The sequence below is a fragment of the Zalophus californianus genome, chromosome X (assembly GCF_009762305.2).
Source record: "Zalophus californianus isolate mZalCal1 chromosome X, mZalCal1.pri.v2, whole genome shotgun sequence".
Lineage (NCBI taxonomy): Eukaryota > Metazoa > Chordata > Mammalia > Carnivora > Otariidae > Zalophus > Zalophus californianus.
Window position 1 is genome coordinate 91,272,662 of NC_045612.1, and position 18,428 is coordinate 91,291,089.

The window sequence follows — 18,428 nt, forward strand, 5'->3', positions numbered from 1 at the left end:
GGACTCCCAAGTCTACCAAATGATCCTCAGTTTCTTAGGTTCCCTGAAGTTTCCTCCTTCTAAACTGCAGTGACTTCCTTAAACCCCCCATACATGGACCGGACCAGTTATCTTTCAAATCAGTTTTTGCCCGTTGATGTCCCAACAAGCAATTGAACACCGCTCACCACCCCCCACCCCGTGAATATTAGACCAATTGTAAGGTATTTCCAAACACGTAGTGTCATTTTGCCCTATTTAAAGATATTTTTGTAGTTTTCTGTGTAGGACTTTTTAAGGCACCTGGGCACGGAGAAGTCTCTATTGAATGGTTTGATAAGACCCTGGCTTGTTTTAATAACTGTTCATGTTTAACATCAGATACTATTGGGTAACTGCACAGACCAAAAGACAGTGCCTTTCGTGGACTAGAAAATGCTACTGTGCATGAGTGATGTTGTATTTCATTCTGAATCCCTTTGTTTAAGCTTCAGCGTGTTAGCGGGTCCATCTGAATTCCCCGATAACGGCGGTTACTATGGCTGCATGTTATTTCATATTTCATTTGTCGAACTGATGCTTGATAACAGAAATGGCATTGAATTGTCTACAGTTTTGAATCTAAATAGAAATGTTCAAAAAATAGATAAATAGAAATATTTTCTCCTTTTTTTTCCCTCGTGGAGATAAAATTGGCACTGGAGTTAAAAATCCGAACCTTATCTTTCCAAATGATGGGTTGTGCAATGCTGTGCACACTGTGTGTGGATGGCCGGGGACTTCAGGACCCTTACCCTGCCACCACCTCAAAGCCCCTGCCCGGCCTCCAAGGACAGGGCTTGGAGAGACAGATGAACTCAAATAATGAAATGTCAGATCCGCCTCTTTTAAAAAGTGGGTTTCCTCTTTTAGGATCGCTGATAGACAGCGAACAAAGCCTTGGCTTTTGCGGTGGGCTCCTATTTTCTGTTAGACGGATGCTTATCAAACCGCAAGATACAAGTGTGTTTTAAAAACACACTGAGCCAAATAAAGTGAAAAAGATCTTTTGAAAATGTAATTTCCCCCTGTAGCAGAAAGTGAGAGATGCGATCTGTGAAGATGATGGCTCTGAGTCCCCGTGGAAAGCAGTACGCATGGTTTATGAACTCTGACCCTGGAGTGAAGCTCCTTGTGAGACCTTGCGTGTTTCAGTCTCCTTGGCCGTCAAAGGGGAAGATCAGTAGTGCCTTTTCTCAATGGGTTGTGGTGAGAGTTCATTGAGTTATTAGTATATTAAAACACTTAGAATAGCGTCTCAAATGTAGTGAGCACTCGATGAGTATTAGCTCCTTTTTTTTTTATGGACTCTTTCTTTTTCTTTTTCTTTGCACTTGGAGGGGGGGGGGGTCTAAAAATCCCAGAACTATTATTTTTGAAAGACAAGATAGAAGCTGTTTCATTTGTCTATAAGGCCCAGCGTCTTGGCATTTCCTTGATTTTGTTTGCTGTCATGAGGCAAATGATGAAAGTAATTAGAACTGAGGAAATCCAGTCATCATGGTGAGAGTACCAGAGTTTTCCTGTCTTTCCTAAGAGAACCATCTTACTGAACTCTGTAAGAGTCGTTTCGAAAATGCAGGGTTTTAAGATCTCTGGGGTAAAAAACTTCACCTAGGATGTGCTTATACCAAAAAAGACATATATGGACTCTACAGTAAGGTTTGTACTTTGTCAAAACTCACTGAACTCAGGGCGCCTGGGTGGCTCAGTCGTTAAGCGTCTGCCTTCGGCTCGGGTCATGGTCCCAGGGTCCTGGGATCGAGCCCCGCATCGGGCTCCCTGCTCGGCGGGAAGCCTGCTTCTCCCTCTCCCACTCCCCCTGCTTGTGTTCCCTCTCTCGCTGTGTCTCTCTCTGTCAAATAAATAAAATCTTAAAACAAAACAAAAAATAACTCATTGAACTCATTGAGTAAAGTTTGTCGTATGTAAATTTTCCTCAATAAAGCTGTGTTTCTTTTAAAGAATGTAATTCGGGGTGGTTCCGGCATTCATTAAGTATTTTTGCCTACAGTCATAATTGAGTGAATGCACTGAGTCATTTCATTCTTCGGTGACGGTCCCATGGAGAACTAGAACATAGAGTGGGTTGAAATTTTATGTCTTTGGTTTTGAAACTTTACACCGACTTCCAAAAGTTCATGTTGACACAGAATTTAGCAGTCAATTCTAGGTCCTCTCAAATGCTTTGAAGGCCTAGTCTCCCCCTGACTTAATGGTGGGTTTTTTCCCCAGATTTACCTGGAGAATGAAGTCAATGGCTACATTTGGTCTGGTGCCTATTCGGGCTTATACATTTCTCTGAAGTGTGGCCTTGTATTTTTATTTGTGTTGTCAGACACATAGTCATGCAACTTAGTCCTTAGAGATAGATGTGTTGATATAGTAACCGAAGATGTTTTTAAGGTTTGAGACATTTACCAGAGATGAAATCCCTTTTGTTCTTGCTAGAAATAGCAGTTGCTTTCCCAGACTTGGAATCTGAGCCTTTACTGAGAAACCCTAGCCACCTGTACGGTGAAGGTAACAGTAGGCCATGTAAGTGAGCCAACACGGACTTTTCTCATTGGGGTTAACGTGAGGCCCTTATCTGGAGTCCCTGTGCTGTGTTTGATTGTGATTTCTTATTGTGTTTTCCCCCCAGGCATGGCAGCGGCCAAGCTTCTGCATGACTCCGGCCTGAATGTGGTTGTTCTGGAAGCCCGGGACCGGGTGGGAGGCAGGACTTACACAATCAGGGTAAGACACTAAGGATGGGGATAAAGAAATGTGAGACTGAAGCTGAGTATTTTCTTTTCTAAAAGTCTTGAATTTCATTTGACTCTTTATTAAGAGAGTGGAAATTACTTTGAAACATTCTCCACAGCCTCTCTCTCAATTTGCTACCCTTTCCAACGTTTTCTTCTGTCTCTTTGCTTACCTCATGATGCTTGGCACTTCCCGGATGAATTATTGCACTAATAAAGAGGTGTTTAGAATACATCAGTGAATAAAATAAAGATTCCCACCTTTGCGAAACTTCTGTTACCTTTGGGGGGGCGGGTTGGGCAGGGCAGCTAGATGACAAACAAACAACAACAGAAAAGGAGGGCCTTCTATGGTGTCCCTGACTAATAGGTATCTGGTTATGCTTGGACACCTTCAGAGTTAGGGAGCTTTTCTAGTCCCTTCTTCAAAGATAGGTCCTTAGTCATTGGAAGTGAAGCCAATTTGTAACCATATAGAAAACTTGCTTATGAACATATAAGAGCAATTTCAAAGGTTCAAATTATGGCCAAATGTTGCCTAATTCTTTCTTTCAAACGTCTGGATTAATCACATAAGAAGTGATCATTTCCTTTCTTGGTTTTCTCCAGCATTAAGCATCTCAGAATTAACCAGAAGTACCAAATAAAGAGAAATTCATCGATAATTCGTAGCTTACAAAAACCAAACCATGATGTGATATATGTTGTAAGTGATGGGGTTCAGAAGTCTGTTGCGTATTTAAAGTTTTCAGTCCAATTTGCTTTAAAGAATGGTTTAATAACTAAGTCACGTGAAGGAAGTACCATTGAAAACAGAATCCCATTTTCCATGGATACACTTCAAGGTGTGTCTATAACCCATGACATGACAATTTGCTTATTTCAGAGCTCTCTCTTTTTTTTATCTTAGGAAGAATATTTTCAAAAATATTTTTTTTTTTTCTGTGGGAAAACAGAACCAAAAGGTTAAATATGTGGACCTTGGAGGATCTTATGTTGGGCCAACTCAGAATCGTATCTTAAGATTAGCCAAGGAGCTAGGACTGGAGACCTACAAAGTGAATGAGGTAGAGCGTCTCATCTACCACGTAAAGGTAAGCCTGGGCCAACCTTTGAAGGATTTGAAGACTTCTCTATAGGTCTTTCCATATATGAATTCCAGATCCTTCGCTCAGAGAATCTACTTCATTCCTGAATGATGCACATGTACTTCATAAGTGTGTTTCAACCATTCCGAGAATGTTTTCATTGTCATCAAAGGGGAGCTAGGTGGGAATTCTAACCTATTTAGGAAGGTTATTGATAAAGTGGCATTGCCCGTTTGGCAAAAAGTTTAACAAAACCAATAGAGAAAAAGATGTCTGTGATTGATTTCTTAAATACCTCTATTTAAATACCTGGGCTCTTTTTGTGATACAAAAACCTGTGTACAGTTTTATAAATACGGCCCTAGACTTCATATTATGAAAAGTATTTGTAGTATGCCTAATATGCCTAACATAATATTTTGAAATTTTGTCATTGTATCCTATATATCATCTAATATTACTGTTCTTTGGAGATTAACATAAAAGTGGCTCAAGCCCCAGAGTCCATCTTTTGTGGGGAAGCTCCATTGATCTCCCCAAAATTTCTGTGAGTTTACTGGGTCTACCATTCCCATGATCATTTGTGGCTCATGGTTCCTGCTTCCATGAAATCTATGCTCATTCACATCTTACAGCCTGTGACTCTTATCTTCCCTTTGCTCCCTGCCAACCTGTGTTCAAATTCACATCTTTATCTTGATTGTCTTCAGACCATCCCAAGCATTTGCATGCAACAGACCTGATCGAAGTTTTGAGCAATGGCGGGGGAGGGGTGTGGGGGCGGGGGTTAATTGCAGAAACACAAATAGCTTAGAATTGAATATTGGACATTCTTACTCTAATAAGCTCTTAGACCAATGAGCCCCCTGAGGATTTCTCACTGGCCTCACTTCTCTGTGCATCCAAGTCACCCACTGTGTTGCTGTCTTCAGACTCCTCTCAAATCTCCCAGGTCCTTCTTTTCCCAGAATCATCGTCTTGGTCCAAAAAGTCACTGTTCTCTGACAAGCAAAGAGTCACCTACTCTGGGTCCAACCCTGGAGTCCCACAGAGAACTGGCAGGGAAGTGAACTTCAGCTTTTCCTGTCTTTTGAACTTCAGCTTTTCCTCTCTTCCATACTTGCCTTTGCAGGTGGAAATGAGCAGTACAGAGACATACTCCTCACTGGTAGAAATCATCCCTTTAGAAGACAGAAGTAACTAGCAGCAGTCAATTTGGATTTACATTAACAAAGTTGACACCCTTATATAATTTGTGAGTGATAATATCAAGAAGGACAAAAAGCAGACTGTACATTATGAGTCATTTAATAAAACAGAAATAAACACCCATCTAATTTGGTTCAATGGGGGTAAAAGATTTCCTTAATTTATACATAAATGTTTTGGTTGACCTTCAGATTTTGTTTTATAAGCCTTTGCACCTTGCTTCCATCTGTGTCTAGCAGAAAAAGAGACACATGAATTAGAAGTGAAAGTGTAGCATGGCAATAGTGCAATTTCTTGAACATCAATCAACAAGCTTAATAAACATCTTTCATTGGATTCCTTGCTTTTAAATGAAGGTCACGTTGACCGCGATTTCTTTGTCTTCCTTGTCCCGATATGGAAGACTTTCAGAGACTGATCCAGAACACTAGGATCTCTTTTAGGTTTTTCCAGACAAAGGAAATGACTAGAGATTATATTCATGTCTCTGTCTTTGTGTGTGCTGGGTTTCTTGGCAGTCAGAAGCTATGCCCAGGATGCTTTGTTCTTCTGGTAATCTTACGGCTGACATTAAGTTCCTTGTTTGAAAGAGATTGCTCGCAGTCATCAACTGCAGAAATGATGTTACACTGAAATAATTTTTCAGAGTGATGGCCACATGTGCCGCTTTCTTAGATGATTTCAAATAGTCTATGTGCAGCTAAGAAAAAAAAATACAAATAATTAAGCAGTATCTCTGACTTGATACCGGGTAAATACATTATGCCGTCAGTGCTCCTTATAAAATTTCAGATAAATGCCATTGCTTTTTAATGACTACAAAAGGAAAAATATAATTAGAAAAGGTGGGTAAAGAAAAGCAATTTAAAGATCCTTCCATAATCCTAGAGAAAATCACTCGAAAATACTCTCTTGCTTCATAGATTTTCATATTTCTCTATTGCTATCTTCTGACCTCTACTGGAGGAAATGAGAAATATTAGTACACTTAAAAAATATCGGATACATACGTATATATAGAGATATATTTGATATACTGACTTATTCTGTAATTAATTCTCACTGCCAAGACAACTGAAACACTAATGAGGCTATGAAATATAGGTCTTTTTCAGTCTCGATAGAGGTGCTAATTTGACCTCCCGTGGTCAAATCCAGATCATAAATAGTGATAGAGACCTGATGCCTAAGAAGTTCAGAAATTTGTCTCCTCTGTCATGGTAGGCAGTCCTGTAGGCATATGGAGGTTACTCTCTATTGCCTATTTCAATGACTACTGCCAAGCACAAACTGTGGTTCATGCAAACATATAGTATATTCATGCCTTGTTTCATCAGCAACCCCACGTGTACTTTTTTTAAGATTTTATTTATTTATTTGAGAGAGAGAAAGAGCACAGAGGGAGAAGCAGACTCCCCGCTGAGCAGAGAGCCTGATGTGGGACTCGATCCCAGGACCCTGAGATCATGATCTGAGCTGAAGGTGGACGCTTCACCGACTGATCCACCCAGCCGCCCCCGCACGTGTATTTCTTAAGCCAAAACCTGAGAGTATCATGTATGCCACTTACCATATTGTCAGATCCTGCTCTTCAAATCAGCCTACTCAAGGAATCTGCTTTTTAATGTTTTACATGGTTGTTAATGGAAGACAGAGTTTTATGGGCAGATTTAATAACATTAGGCTGAGGAGCTAGAATAGGCTGGTTGGAACTGAAACTGTGTGTGGGGGGGAAGCTACTCATAAAAGGAGGAGGGACCGGCAGCTCCCAATGGGCTAGCTCTCCAAAGGAAGAGTGTCTTCCTTTCTTTTCTTTTTTTCTTAAGATTTTATTTATTTATTTGAGAGAGAGAGAGAACACGAGCAGGGGGAGTGGGAGAGGGAGAAGCAGGCTCCCCGCCGAGCCGGAAGCCCGATGCGGGGCTCAATCCCAGGACCCTGGGACCATAACCTGAGCCGAAGGCAGACGATTAATGACTGAGCGCCCCAAAGGGTGTCTTTCTTAAGAAATGATGAATCCCAGTATCACCAGGGCCCTGGTAGTTGTAGAAGGAACAGTCGGCTGATAGATGGGGTGTGCTCATGCCGGCATAACAAGCATCCAGAAACCCCTGGTGTGTGCTGTGATATGCGGGGTCTCTTTCCTGTCTGCCTCCGATCTGTCAGAAATGTTTATTACTGCTGAGTGGCATTCATTTTTAGTGCTACCATAGATCTGTCTTATGTTGCTACGGTGTGGTTTTCCAAAGCCTCGTTCGTGAATAAAAGATGTGATACCAAGCTACATTGGGATTTCATTATTGGTGGGAAAAGTGATCACTTCAGCTCAAATCTTTATTAATTTGGAAGGTGTTTTCCTCACTTCTGAAATCTGTGGTACCTCCGTTAGAGCTTCACAGTCCTGAAATTGTTCATCTGTTTTGCAAATAGTCGTGCTAATTTCTGCTAGTATGATTTAGAAGGCAGCTGTTTAGGTGCCTTGGAAGTGGCTTGGAAACATTGTTCTCTTTCAGGGACTATCTCATAATTAAAAAGAAAAAGACGACAAGTGAAAACTGAAGGAACTTCACTATATTTTGATTTACACCTCTTTCTCTTTCATCTAGTGTGTGTGTGTGTTTGTGTGTGGTTGTTCTCTCATTTGTGTTTTATTCTCTTGGGTTCTTCTCTTGAAAGTGGTGAAAATTTTTGAAGTTCGGTACAAGTTAGGCTAGCGGCGAATAGAGTTTCTCTGTTTCGGAAGCTTTTATGAGTCTGAACTATGGAACCAGAGTCTAGTCAAACATGAAACTGCTTTAGCCCAACTTCACACTGATAATCATTTACCAACTTCAGCTATCTGGAGAAACTGAGGGGGAAAAAAAAGATACTCTGGTCTTAGTGTGCTTCCTGGCAGTCAGAAGCCAAGCTCATTGTCAAAGTCCCTTGTGTGTCTGGATGTGGTCAGCCTCCGTGCTCGAAGAGGCATGTGAATGAGGAGACCTCCCTCAAATATATTGCCAGCTTGTTCCTGCTACGACGACTGCCTTTGCTCACACAACCTCATGGAGGAGGTACCATTTGGCTCACCACCTCCACTTGTTGAGAGCTCCGAAATCCAGCTGAAAATCCAGTACACCAAAGGCCTGTCAAAGGCAGAGAGTGGAAACTAGGTCTCTAGCGACAAGATCTGTTCTGTGAATTTCGTGAAAGAGATCACAGGTGCTGAACTCGCTCTCTGTATTAGGGAATGGCAACAGGTGCTCGCTTCGGCAGCACATATACTAAAATAGGGAATGGCAACAGAATGAGAGCCCAGATATCAAGACACAAAATATTCAAATTATAATTGCGTTTTTCACGCAGGACCTCAGCATCTCCCAGAAATGAGCAAATCAGAGGTGTCCGGTCTTTTTCAGGCTCTTAAAATTTCTTTCCCCACACCACTGCCTCCAGTCCTGTTAGTCCAGGGAAGCGTCCAGGGTGCACTTGCTTCTCTCGTGATGATAGAAGTCCCCGGGTACAGGTTAGACAAACACTTGCATTTTGCCCAGGAACAGGTGCCCATTTCACAGGAACGTCACACATGCCACGCAGAGCTCACTGGCTCCGGGAGTCTGCCCTAGTCGAGATGGGCTTCGTGAACCTTCTCTTCCCCTCCCACCCACATTCCACGACATTTCTTATTTGTTGGAAATAAATATCTCTTATCATTGTAGGAGGTTTTTTGTTTTTTGTTTTTTGTTTTTTTTTTTTTAGTGTGGAGGATAGTAATTTCCTCTTCAGCGAGTAAAACCCATTTGTCTAGGGATCATTCTGAATCTTAGGTTATTCTAGAAACCGAAGTGCTCATTTGTGTTCTTTAGAAAACACAGGCAGCTTTTTGACATGTAATAATTTGCTGAAAATTATGCCTTCAACAGCTGGATTTGGAGCAATATTTTGGGATAGGAGATGAATTTATTCTAGGCCTTTGAGGTTTCCATTTGGAACTTAATTTATGATAAAATCAGTAAGCCTATTCTCTATGTGTGGACACACACATACAAACATCTGGATACACTTAACAGTGGCTAGAGTTGTGGGCAGCACAGAGTTCGTTTTAAATCACACGGAAGGCGGAGGGCAGAGAATGTATAGAATTCAGTTACAGTGGTGAAATTCACTAAAGGAAATAGGCCTTCAGCTTCAGCCTTGTGCCAGATTTGACAGCCCCTATACCATGTCATCATGGGGTGCGGCCAAGTGGTCCAAAGAAGATGCAGTGAAAGGGGGTGCTTGGTTGGCTCAGTCGGTCAAGTGTCTGCCTTCGGCTCAAGTCCTGATCTCAGGGTCCTGGGATCGAACCCTGCATCTCCTGATCTCAGGGTCCTGGGATTGAGCCCCTAGTCGCTTCTCCTTCTCCCTCTGCTCCTCCTCACGCCCCCCACCCCCCCACCGCTTGTGCTCTTCCTCTCGCACACAAATAAATAAGTAAAATCTTTAAAAAAAAAAAAAAAGATGCAGTGAAAGGGTCCCAGCTCACCAAAGCATGGTGGCCAATAAGGACAACCAGGTAACAGAACAGAGAGCTTTGGCAGCCTGCGGGTACCAAGGGATTGACAGGAAGTACAAGACGACCTGAAATGTGTTGGCCCACCTTGCCACCCCCTTGGCAGCAGCCCGCGGAAAGGCTTACACATGGATTCCGAGTCTGTTGCTCACAGAGCCCTCGCCTTTTTCCTGGCCTTTGCAACAACCAGGAAATGATAACAATAGTAACACTACTGCAGTATGGACATCTGGATCCTACCAAGCAAGTGCTTTTACACATAATATCTTATTTGTGAGTTACTTGGTTGTGAACTAGAAGTTTTAGTCTCATTTCACAGGCAAGAACATAAAGCCTAAAGAGATTGATTGCAGAGGGCGGGAAGCGATGGGGTCAGAGCATGAACTAAGGTCTTTGGGTGCCAAGAATACACTGACCTTGCTGTCCCCTGGATGAGAGGCTTTCCGTCATTTCCTTCTGAGCCCCAGTACTTGGTTTGCCTGCCCGCCCTCCTTCCTTGCAAACTTACACGCTCGCATCTTGGAAAAATCCAGTTCAAGATTTTCCTTTCCTTAAAATGTTCTGCAGTTGACTACAGTTATCACCCTGGCTCCTTCCCAAGCCCTGTATCCTCCTCTCTTTCCTGATGAAACTTTGTCAAACCCTGTTTGAAAATAGGATGAATAGTGTCCCATTGTGTGTACTTCAGGATTACCCACATACACACACACACACACACACACACATTCACACACAGAGCATATTTTGTTTATATTTAACATTCTTGGATTCCTATTTTTATACTTCTCATATTAAAAAAGGTTTTTTAGGTCTACTTTTTCACGCATGAATATTTCACAGATACTCTCCAATGTCATTAAAAGTCCTTTGTTTAAAAAAAAAGTTTTTTATAGGTCCCATTTTGAACAGATATATAATATTCTGTTGTAAGAACACTCTGTAATATAGTGGCTATTTTTCCAGTCAGTTACTTTCAATGAGGCATTCATACTCTATCCAAATCATTCAACGTGTATTGAGCATCTAACACAGGTCACTAGTATGCAAGGCAGTGGGCTAAGTAATTGAATCTGAGACAGTTTGGGCTACAGCCAGTGTCAGATTTGTGAGATCAAAGATTCCCCTCTCAATATAAAAGGAAATTAGCTCCCCCCCCAAAAATGACTAAATAAAATACAGAAAAAAAAAAAAAGGATTTCCACGCCACAATCAAACCAGAAAAGAGAGCAGCCTTAGATCATAAAATTTGAGAATTGATGGCAAGGAAAACTTTAGCTTTCTAATCCTGGCTGCTCAGTCCCAGAGCTCAACTGTTGCTGAAAGCTAATGTATTACACATAAAAGCCAGCGATCACAAACTCTTCAACAATTTCCCTTAGAGTGCCAAGGCTGGTAAGTACTTAGTGTGCCTTTCAAATTATCCAGACAACAGTTTTGCCAATGCATTCCCACTTTCTCTGCCTCTTAATCCTGTGACATCTCTTTCCTGGCCACCTGCACCCTGTCCGCTAAGCCAATGGCACCCTATTTATTTATTTATTTTTAAGTTTTCATTTTCATTCCAGTTAGTTAGTATACAGTGTTATATTAGTTTCAGGTGTACGATATAGTGATTCAGCACTTCCATACATCACCCAATGCTCATCACAAGTGCCCTCCTTAATCCCCATCCCCTGTTTCACCCAATGGCACACAATTTAAAATTTGGTCATAACAGCACTCCACTTCAAAGTGTCATCAGATGAGGACTCAGAGAACTCAAGAGTGGATAAGCCTTGGTGAAACTGTTTTTGAACAGTAAATACATTTAAATAAAAATTTAAATATAAAGAATTGGAAGAATTATGTTTGTAGTACAGAATATACTACAGAGTGTATTTTTATTTTTATTTATTTATTTTTACTTATTTATTTGGGAGAGAGCGAGAGCACAGGAGTGGGGTCGGGAGGGGCAGAGGCAGAGAATCTCAAGCAACCTCTGCCCTGAGCACAGAGCCCTATGTGGGGCTCAATCTCATGACCCCAAGATCATGACCTGAGCCAAAACCAAGAGTCAGATGTTTAACCGACTTTGCCACTCAGGCGCTCCTGGCCTATATTTTTAAAACAACCTTTATATGGTTAAAAAAAAAAAAAGGAAAAAAAAATGATGTAATCTATAAAATCAGAATGTGAGGAAGGTGAGAAGAAATATAAGCAAATTGAGTGCTAGTGACGTCTTTCATAGCATGGAATCAGTCTATACCAAAATCAAACTTGGAGCCAATAAAAAAAAACACATTCAGATCGCTTAATGGTTTTTATGATCTTTTCACTTTCTGCTACAGGGGTCTTTCAGGAACCAGTGTTTCTTAGGGTTATGCAACATTTATATGAAATTGAGTACTTCCTTCAGTTCACTTCTGTCTGTGTTTCTTCCATTAAATTTGAATACATTTAGGTCATTAAAAATAGTAAATATAGTATGATTTGATCCTCAGATACTTGCATTTCTTTCTTTGCCCCCCTTCCTTCCTCCCTACCTCCCGCTTTCCTTCCTTCCTCCTTGCCTTTCTTTTTTGTTTCCTTTCTACCTCTGTCAGTCATCCATTTGTGCATTTATCCATCCATCTATCCATCCATCCATCCACCTACCCACTCACTCATTCACCCATCCACCCACCCATCCACCCATCCACCCATCCACCCACCCATCCATCCATCGACCCACCCAGCCAGGCAGCCAGCCAGCCATCCATCCATCCACCCATCCATCCATCTTTCTGTCTTGTAGATGCTTATAAAAGGGTCTGGAATGTCAGGCACCAAATGTTATAGCTGTTTTTTAACCTGGAGGGCGTAATTTGAGATAATTTGTTTCCTGCTTCTTTGAATTTTTTTAATACTGCTGGAACTTTTTTTATAAAGAGCTCCTCTCATTTTTATTTTTAAAGATGTAATTAGACACAGACTCTACTTTTGAGAGCTCATGGACTATGAGAAGAGGTTTGACTCTGTGACTCACATCTGCCCAGCAGCAATCTCCCGGGTTATATATCTATTAACAATGACCAAACTGCTTCCAGCTGGGCTTAGTGACTGAGCTTCAACCCTTTGAGTTTAGACAGTCTAGATCCCAAAACAGCTGTTTGAATGCAGAATGTCAAAGGCTCTTATCCTGTTATTAGTGGGCTGCAGAATTTTCCCAGTGCCTGACACACACATACACACACACACACACACACACACACACACACACACACACTTCATTGTTGACCTTTTGTGCCACCTTGGCCATGGTCTTTATGCTTTTGTGCCTTGATTTCTCCATTTGCAAAAGAAAGGTATTTGTCCTTGCTTTTAGTGCTTTGAGCTTTGAAAGAAAAGATGCTAACAGAAGATACTGATTAACCTTATCCCCACCAGTAAGGCTGCTTTGATAAACTGAAGTTACTAAGAATGTTTTTTTTTTTTTTAAGATTTTATTTATTTATTTATTTATTTGAGAGAGAGAATGAGAGAGAGAGAGAGCACATGAGAGGAGGGAGGGTCAGAGAGGGAAGCAGACTCCCTGCTGAGCAGGGAGCCCGATGCGGGACTCGATCCCAGGACTCCAGGATCATGACCTGAGCCGAAGGCAGTCGCTTAACCAACTGAGCCACCCAGGCGCCCTAAGAATGTTTTGCTAGGAAGGCTAGAGTCTATTTACTTTCCTTTTGAAAAACTTCTCTAATGATTGTGTGGATTCTTAGTACCAAGGAAGAATTTGAATGGCAAGGGCACCACGGAGGATGAAGCTATACAAATTCCTATCTGAAGAGAACCAGGCCAATACATTCATCCTGGAAATATTTTTACAGGCTCCTTATACACTGAACTATAACTCTTCCTCCTTTTAAATGCAGGCTTCTTGCCTTCTTTATTTGTGTCCTGTATTCTTAATAGGCTAGGCCATCGGCATTTGGCTGCAACTAAACTCACATGCCCAGACAAACAAGAGCAAATAGATAATAGAAGAGAGAGAATAATATTTTCTTTCCTGGTTGTGTTTACCTTCTCTGTTTCCTTCAGCTCTCCTCTGATTTCTTTAGGTCCTGGCATATGGGCCGATGTTATTATTAAACCCAGTCGAGGCCCTTCCCTTCAGGTTACTAAGTGGTAATGCTTCTGTTCCTCTAGAACCCTCAGGAGACAGTGAGCATGTCAGAGTTTACTAATCTCTAAGCAACCTAAGTTCAGAGAACCAAAATACATTAATTTTTTTCTTTTTGACATATATGTGAAATCTGGGAATACTCACCAAAATAGCTTAAAACAGCACTGCACAATGGAAATAGATGTGCCACATGCCATTTAAAGTTTCTAGTAACCATATTGAAAAGTAACGAGAGAGGTGAAATTAATTTTAATAATTTTATTTAAGCCAACATATTCAAAATAGTGTCATCTCTCAGCATGTAGTCAATATAAAATGTGATTAATGTGGTATTTTCCATTCTTTTTTTTGTACTAAGCCTCTGACACCTGGTGTGTATTGTATACTTCTAGCACATCTCAACTTGGACTTGCTGCATATACAAAATGCTCAATAGCTACATACGGCTCGTGGCTACCATACTGAGTAGCACAGACCTCAAAGGTCAGCAGATTCCGTGTATTTGTGTCGCCATTTCTCACACATCTTCAGTTTTTTAAAAACCTGTACCAAACATATGCCTGGATCCTACAACATAAATCCTACATCATGACACAGGTTAACTTCCCTTAGGCTGGCAACCTCAAATATCTGGCATCACAAAGAACTTGGAAGTAAAACAGAATGATATTCCTTCTATGGATTTTGCTCCCTCATGGCAAACCAGCTTTTTTGAATCACATTTTAAAAATTCTCCTGGGGGCGCCTGGGTGGCTCAGTCCATTAAGCGTCTGCTTTCGGCTCGGGTTGTGACCCTGGGGTCCTGGGATCGAGCCCCTCACTGGGATCCCTGCTCAGCAGGGAGCCTGCTTCTCCCTCTCCTCTCTCCCCCTTTGCCCTCCCCACCTCTTATGCGCTCTCTCTCTCTCTCTCTCTCAAGCTGTCAAATAAATAAAATCTTTAAAAAATAAAAATAAAAATTCTCCTAGGTGCACAGGGAGGTGCCATGTGTCTGATATTTTTATGCATGAGACAGTAAGCAAATTGGAACTCCCTGAGGTCAAGGTGGTCGGAGATGCTGCCACGGAGAATGCTTTGAATGCCTTCTCAAAACCTTGAAGGACATCGCTGAATAAATTCAAGGCAGTAACTTCATGGAGAGTATAAAGCCTTTTTGTAGAGCGTCATTATTGTATTAAAATTGTCAGATGGTCCGTAACTATGACTAACTCAGGAGCAACCATAGAACTGGCCCAAAGTCCTATAAGTGATTATTGTTTTCAAACACAGCGAGGGAAGATTCCCACCAGTACTGAGTTGTAGAGAAGGTAAGCCTGGAGTTCGGTGGGAGAACTTAGTTATTTACGCATTTCATCTTTCAACACACAGGTGCCACACAAAACTCCGAGCAAAAGCGCTGCTGAGTGGCCTGGCACCTTTTACTGCTGACATTTACCGTTTCCCCCTTTTTTTTTTAAGTCAGCAAATATTAAGGACCGCTGCCACAGACAGTGTCTGGTCACATGCGAACCAAGAAAAAGAAATCGTGGGGCGCCTGGGTGGCTCAGTCCTTAAGCGCCTGCCTTGGGCTCAGGTCATGATCCCAGGGTCCTGGGATCGAGCTCCACATCGGGCTCCCTGCTCCGCGGGAAGCCTGCTTCTCCCTCTCCCTCTGCCTCTCCGCCTGCTTGTGTGCCCTCTCTCGCTGTGTCGCTCTCTGTCAAATAAATAAAATCTTTAAAAAAAAAAAAGAAAAATCGTAATTCATAGTCACCAATAGTTTAGGCTCTCACGTTGAACCAAACACACGTGGGCCTTAAGGCCCCTGGTGGTTCAATTCAAAAGCGAATTTAATAATGACAATAGCCAAAGTCTTTTGAGATTTCTCTGTATACCAAGCACTATTCTAAGCATTTGATATGCATTATCTCACTAATGCTCAGAAAAGCCTGATGGTTATTATTCTCCCTTATTTACAAATGAAGGCACGGAAGCACAAAGCCTCTGGGTGATTTGCTCAAGATCCCCCAGTTGGCAGGTGATGGAGTGTGAGATCTACAACCCTGATCACCATCTCACTCCAGAGTCTGGGTACTTGGCTGCACAGCCAAGGTGCTGACGAGCGCAGAAATCCTACAGAAGGGTGGGGACGTCTCAGGAAAGAAGAGAAAAGGGTAAGGGTGCCGAGAACTGAACCCTCCTCTTCTTTGTAATCAGGTTCTTGCTCCCTCCTGCTGCCCTCTTCTGTCTTATGCCCCATTGCTGATGTTTGTTTAATCCTCATTTGACCGCCTGGGACCAACCTGATCTCCTAGCGGTATTAGGAGCTCATGGAGGCCACTGACACCAGAACTGTCCATTTGGTTAAATCAAGGGCTACTGGGAGACATCGAGTCATCCTATTTCATTCTTAATCCAGACATCTTAAAGAGTATTAGAGGTGCTCATTCTGGGGAGACTGCTAGAACTCTGCGTCATACAAAATAAACACGAGAGTCGACAGCCACACGCGTGTCTCGGGTTCATTTCACTTTTCCATTGCAAAGTGTAATCCTAATAAGGTTATAAGAAGCATTGCTTTCTATAAAGCTTCAACCTTAGGCAGGAAAGGGAAGAGAAAACTATATATTTAAGGGTGACCTATGTAGAGTAGTTGTTTGGCAGTCGAGGGGTGTCATTATGATACCTACTGACGTTGATCCTTTGGATTAAAAAGGATGAGAGTCCGTCTAAAAACAACAGGTTGTTTTAAGCTACTGCCGCTCTTTCTGAAGCCGGGATGGTTGTGCCACTGCTATTTTAAGGTCCTCATATTTCTCCCTTATTGGTTCCAGGCATTTCTCCCAGATCACTGTTGACATCTTGTCTACATATCCAAGCTGGAGCCAAGCTTTCTTGACTGTAGAACCCTAGGACAAAAAAAAAAGGCAATAAAAAGTAATTGAAAGAAGGAATAACATTAAATTTTTATCACGGCCTACAAGCACCTACATGATCTACCCCTACCACCCTCCTGACCCAGCACACTCTAGCCCTGGCCTCTCTGGATTCTAGTATGTCAAGGACATTCCTACCCCAGGGCTTTTGCACATGGAGACAGATCAAAGATGGCCACAGATTCTCTGACATTCCTCCCACGGAGAGGCAGAAGTGGGTGGGTTCTACGCACCTTCCCTTTGAATCTAGGAGGGTCCTATCATTGCTTTGACCAGTAGAGTGTGATCGAAGTGATGCTCTTCCAGCCTGGGGGGCTCAGGCCTTAAGAAGCTATCAGGTTCCACTTCTTTCTTGGAACACTCATCCTTGGAACCTTGAGTGACACCATGGAAGAAGCCCAGAGACCCTGAGAGCGCCCTGCTGGAGAGGACATAGAGAAGCACACTGGTCACCTGGCCCCGCTGAATTCAGCCTTCCGGCCATCCCTCCCAAGGCACTAAACTAGGAAGTAGAGCCGTCTCGGATGTTCAGCATAGTTGAGCCTTCAAATGACTTCAGTCCCAGCTGCTGTCTGACATAGCCCCATGAGTGACCTTAAGCAAGCACTGCCCAGCTGAGCCCAGTCAACCCACAGAACTGTGAGAGATAATATTAGATTAATGTTTTAAGCCATGAAGTTGTGGGGTTATGTCTTTATGCAACTAAAACACACTTGCTATTTTCTCCACTTGGGATGCTCTTTCTCTGGTCTCAACCTAAACCCCTCCTCCTCCAGAAGGCCTTCCCTGATTGCTCTATCCTAAGGAGTAGCCTCTCCACACCCCCCGCTCCAATCTGGTATTCTCTATCCTGAATTTGTCCCTTCCCTGCTTCATTGTTTTCTCACAGCACTTAACAAATGCCTGACATTATATCATACACAGTATATGTTTTTTATCTGCTTTCTTCCAGTAGGTCATAAGCTCCATATGGGCAGAAATGTTTTTTTCTATTTTGTCCACTGCTGTATCTCCAGCACTTGCATTGGGACCTCACGTATAGTAAGCTTTTAAGATAAATGTTTCTTGCCTGCATGAATGAAAGAATGGGTCTGTCCCTTCTAGAGCACATTTGAATGCGAGCCTGTCTCTTTTAGAGCACATTTGAGCAGACCTTGATTTGGTGGTGTTCTTAGGGCAAAACTGAAATATATACTAGTCCTATAGAAAATAAGTGCCTGGGACGCCTGGGTGGCTCAGTCGTTAAGCGTCTGCCTTCGGCTCAGGTCATGATCCCGGGGTCCTGGGATCGAGTCCCGCGTCGCGCTCCCTGCTCAGCGGGGAGCCTGCTTCTCCCTCTCCCACTCCCCCTCTCTCTTTCTCTCTCTGATAAATAAGTAAATAAAAGAAAAATAAGTGCCTCCCTGGTATGATGTCAAGAAACCAGGAGTGCCTCCCATCTCCACACACCCACCACCAGCTCCCACCAAAATTCCACAGCTGACGATTACTTTCTTTGTCCACAAAGTTAAGTCACAAATAAACTTAGAAATACAGAGGCAAACAACACAGAAAAATTCTCATCCTCACGGAACTTATGTGTTAGCTGGGAAGGACAGACAGTAAACAAACAAAATACATAGAAAAAAACAATTTATATACCTAAAATAGAATTAGAATTAGCCATGTTTGATATTATATTGCTTTTCACTCGCAGTAACAGGCACAATGAAGAAAGATGATAAAGTGCAAAATTAAAAAATGGATTTGCTTCAAATGAAGTTAAGTCAATGGTACCAAAATTTC

At 42.2% G+C, this 18,428-nt stretch overlaps 1 protein-coding gene across 3 annotated transcripts in view; it reads left to right on the forward strand.

Moving 5' to 3' along the window:
- MAOB (monoamine oxidase B) overlaps window positions 1-18,428 on the forward strand; it is a 114,583-nt gene that overhangs the window by 43,478 nt on the left and 52,677 nt on the right. The window contains exons 2-3 of one of the 3 annotated variants that reach the window (XM_027608612.2): window positions 2,663-2,757; window positions 3,722-3,859. The exons of 1 other annotated variant lie outside the window; for it this stretch is intronic. In XM_027608612.2, the coding sequence (XP_027464413.1) occupies window positions 2,663-2,757; window positions 3,722-3,859 (233 nt within the window). The remainder of the gene's footprint in view (window positions 1-2,662; window positions 2,758-3,721; window positions 3,860-18,428) is intronic. One more of the 3 variants, XM_027608613.2, reaches the window with a different exon arrangement.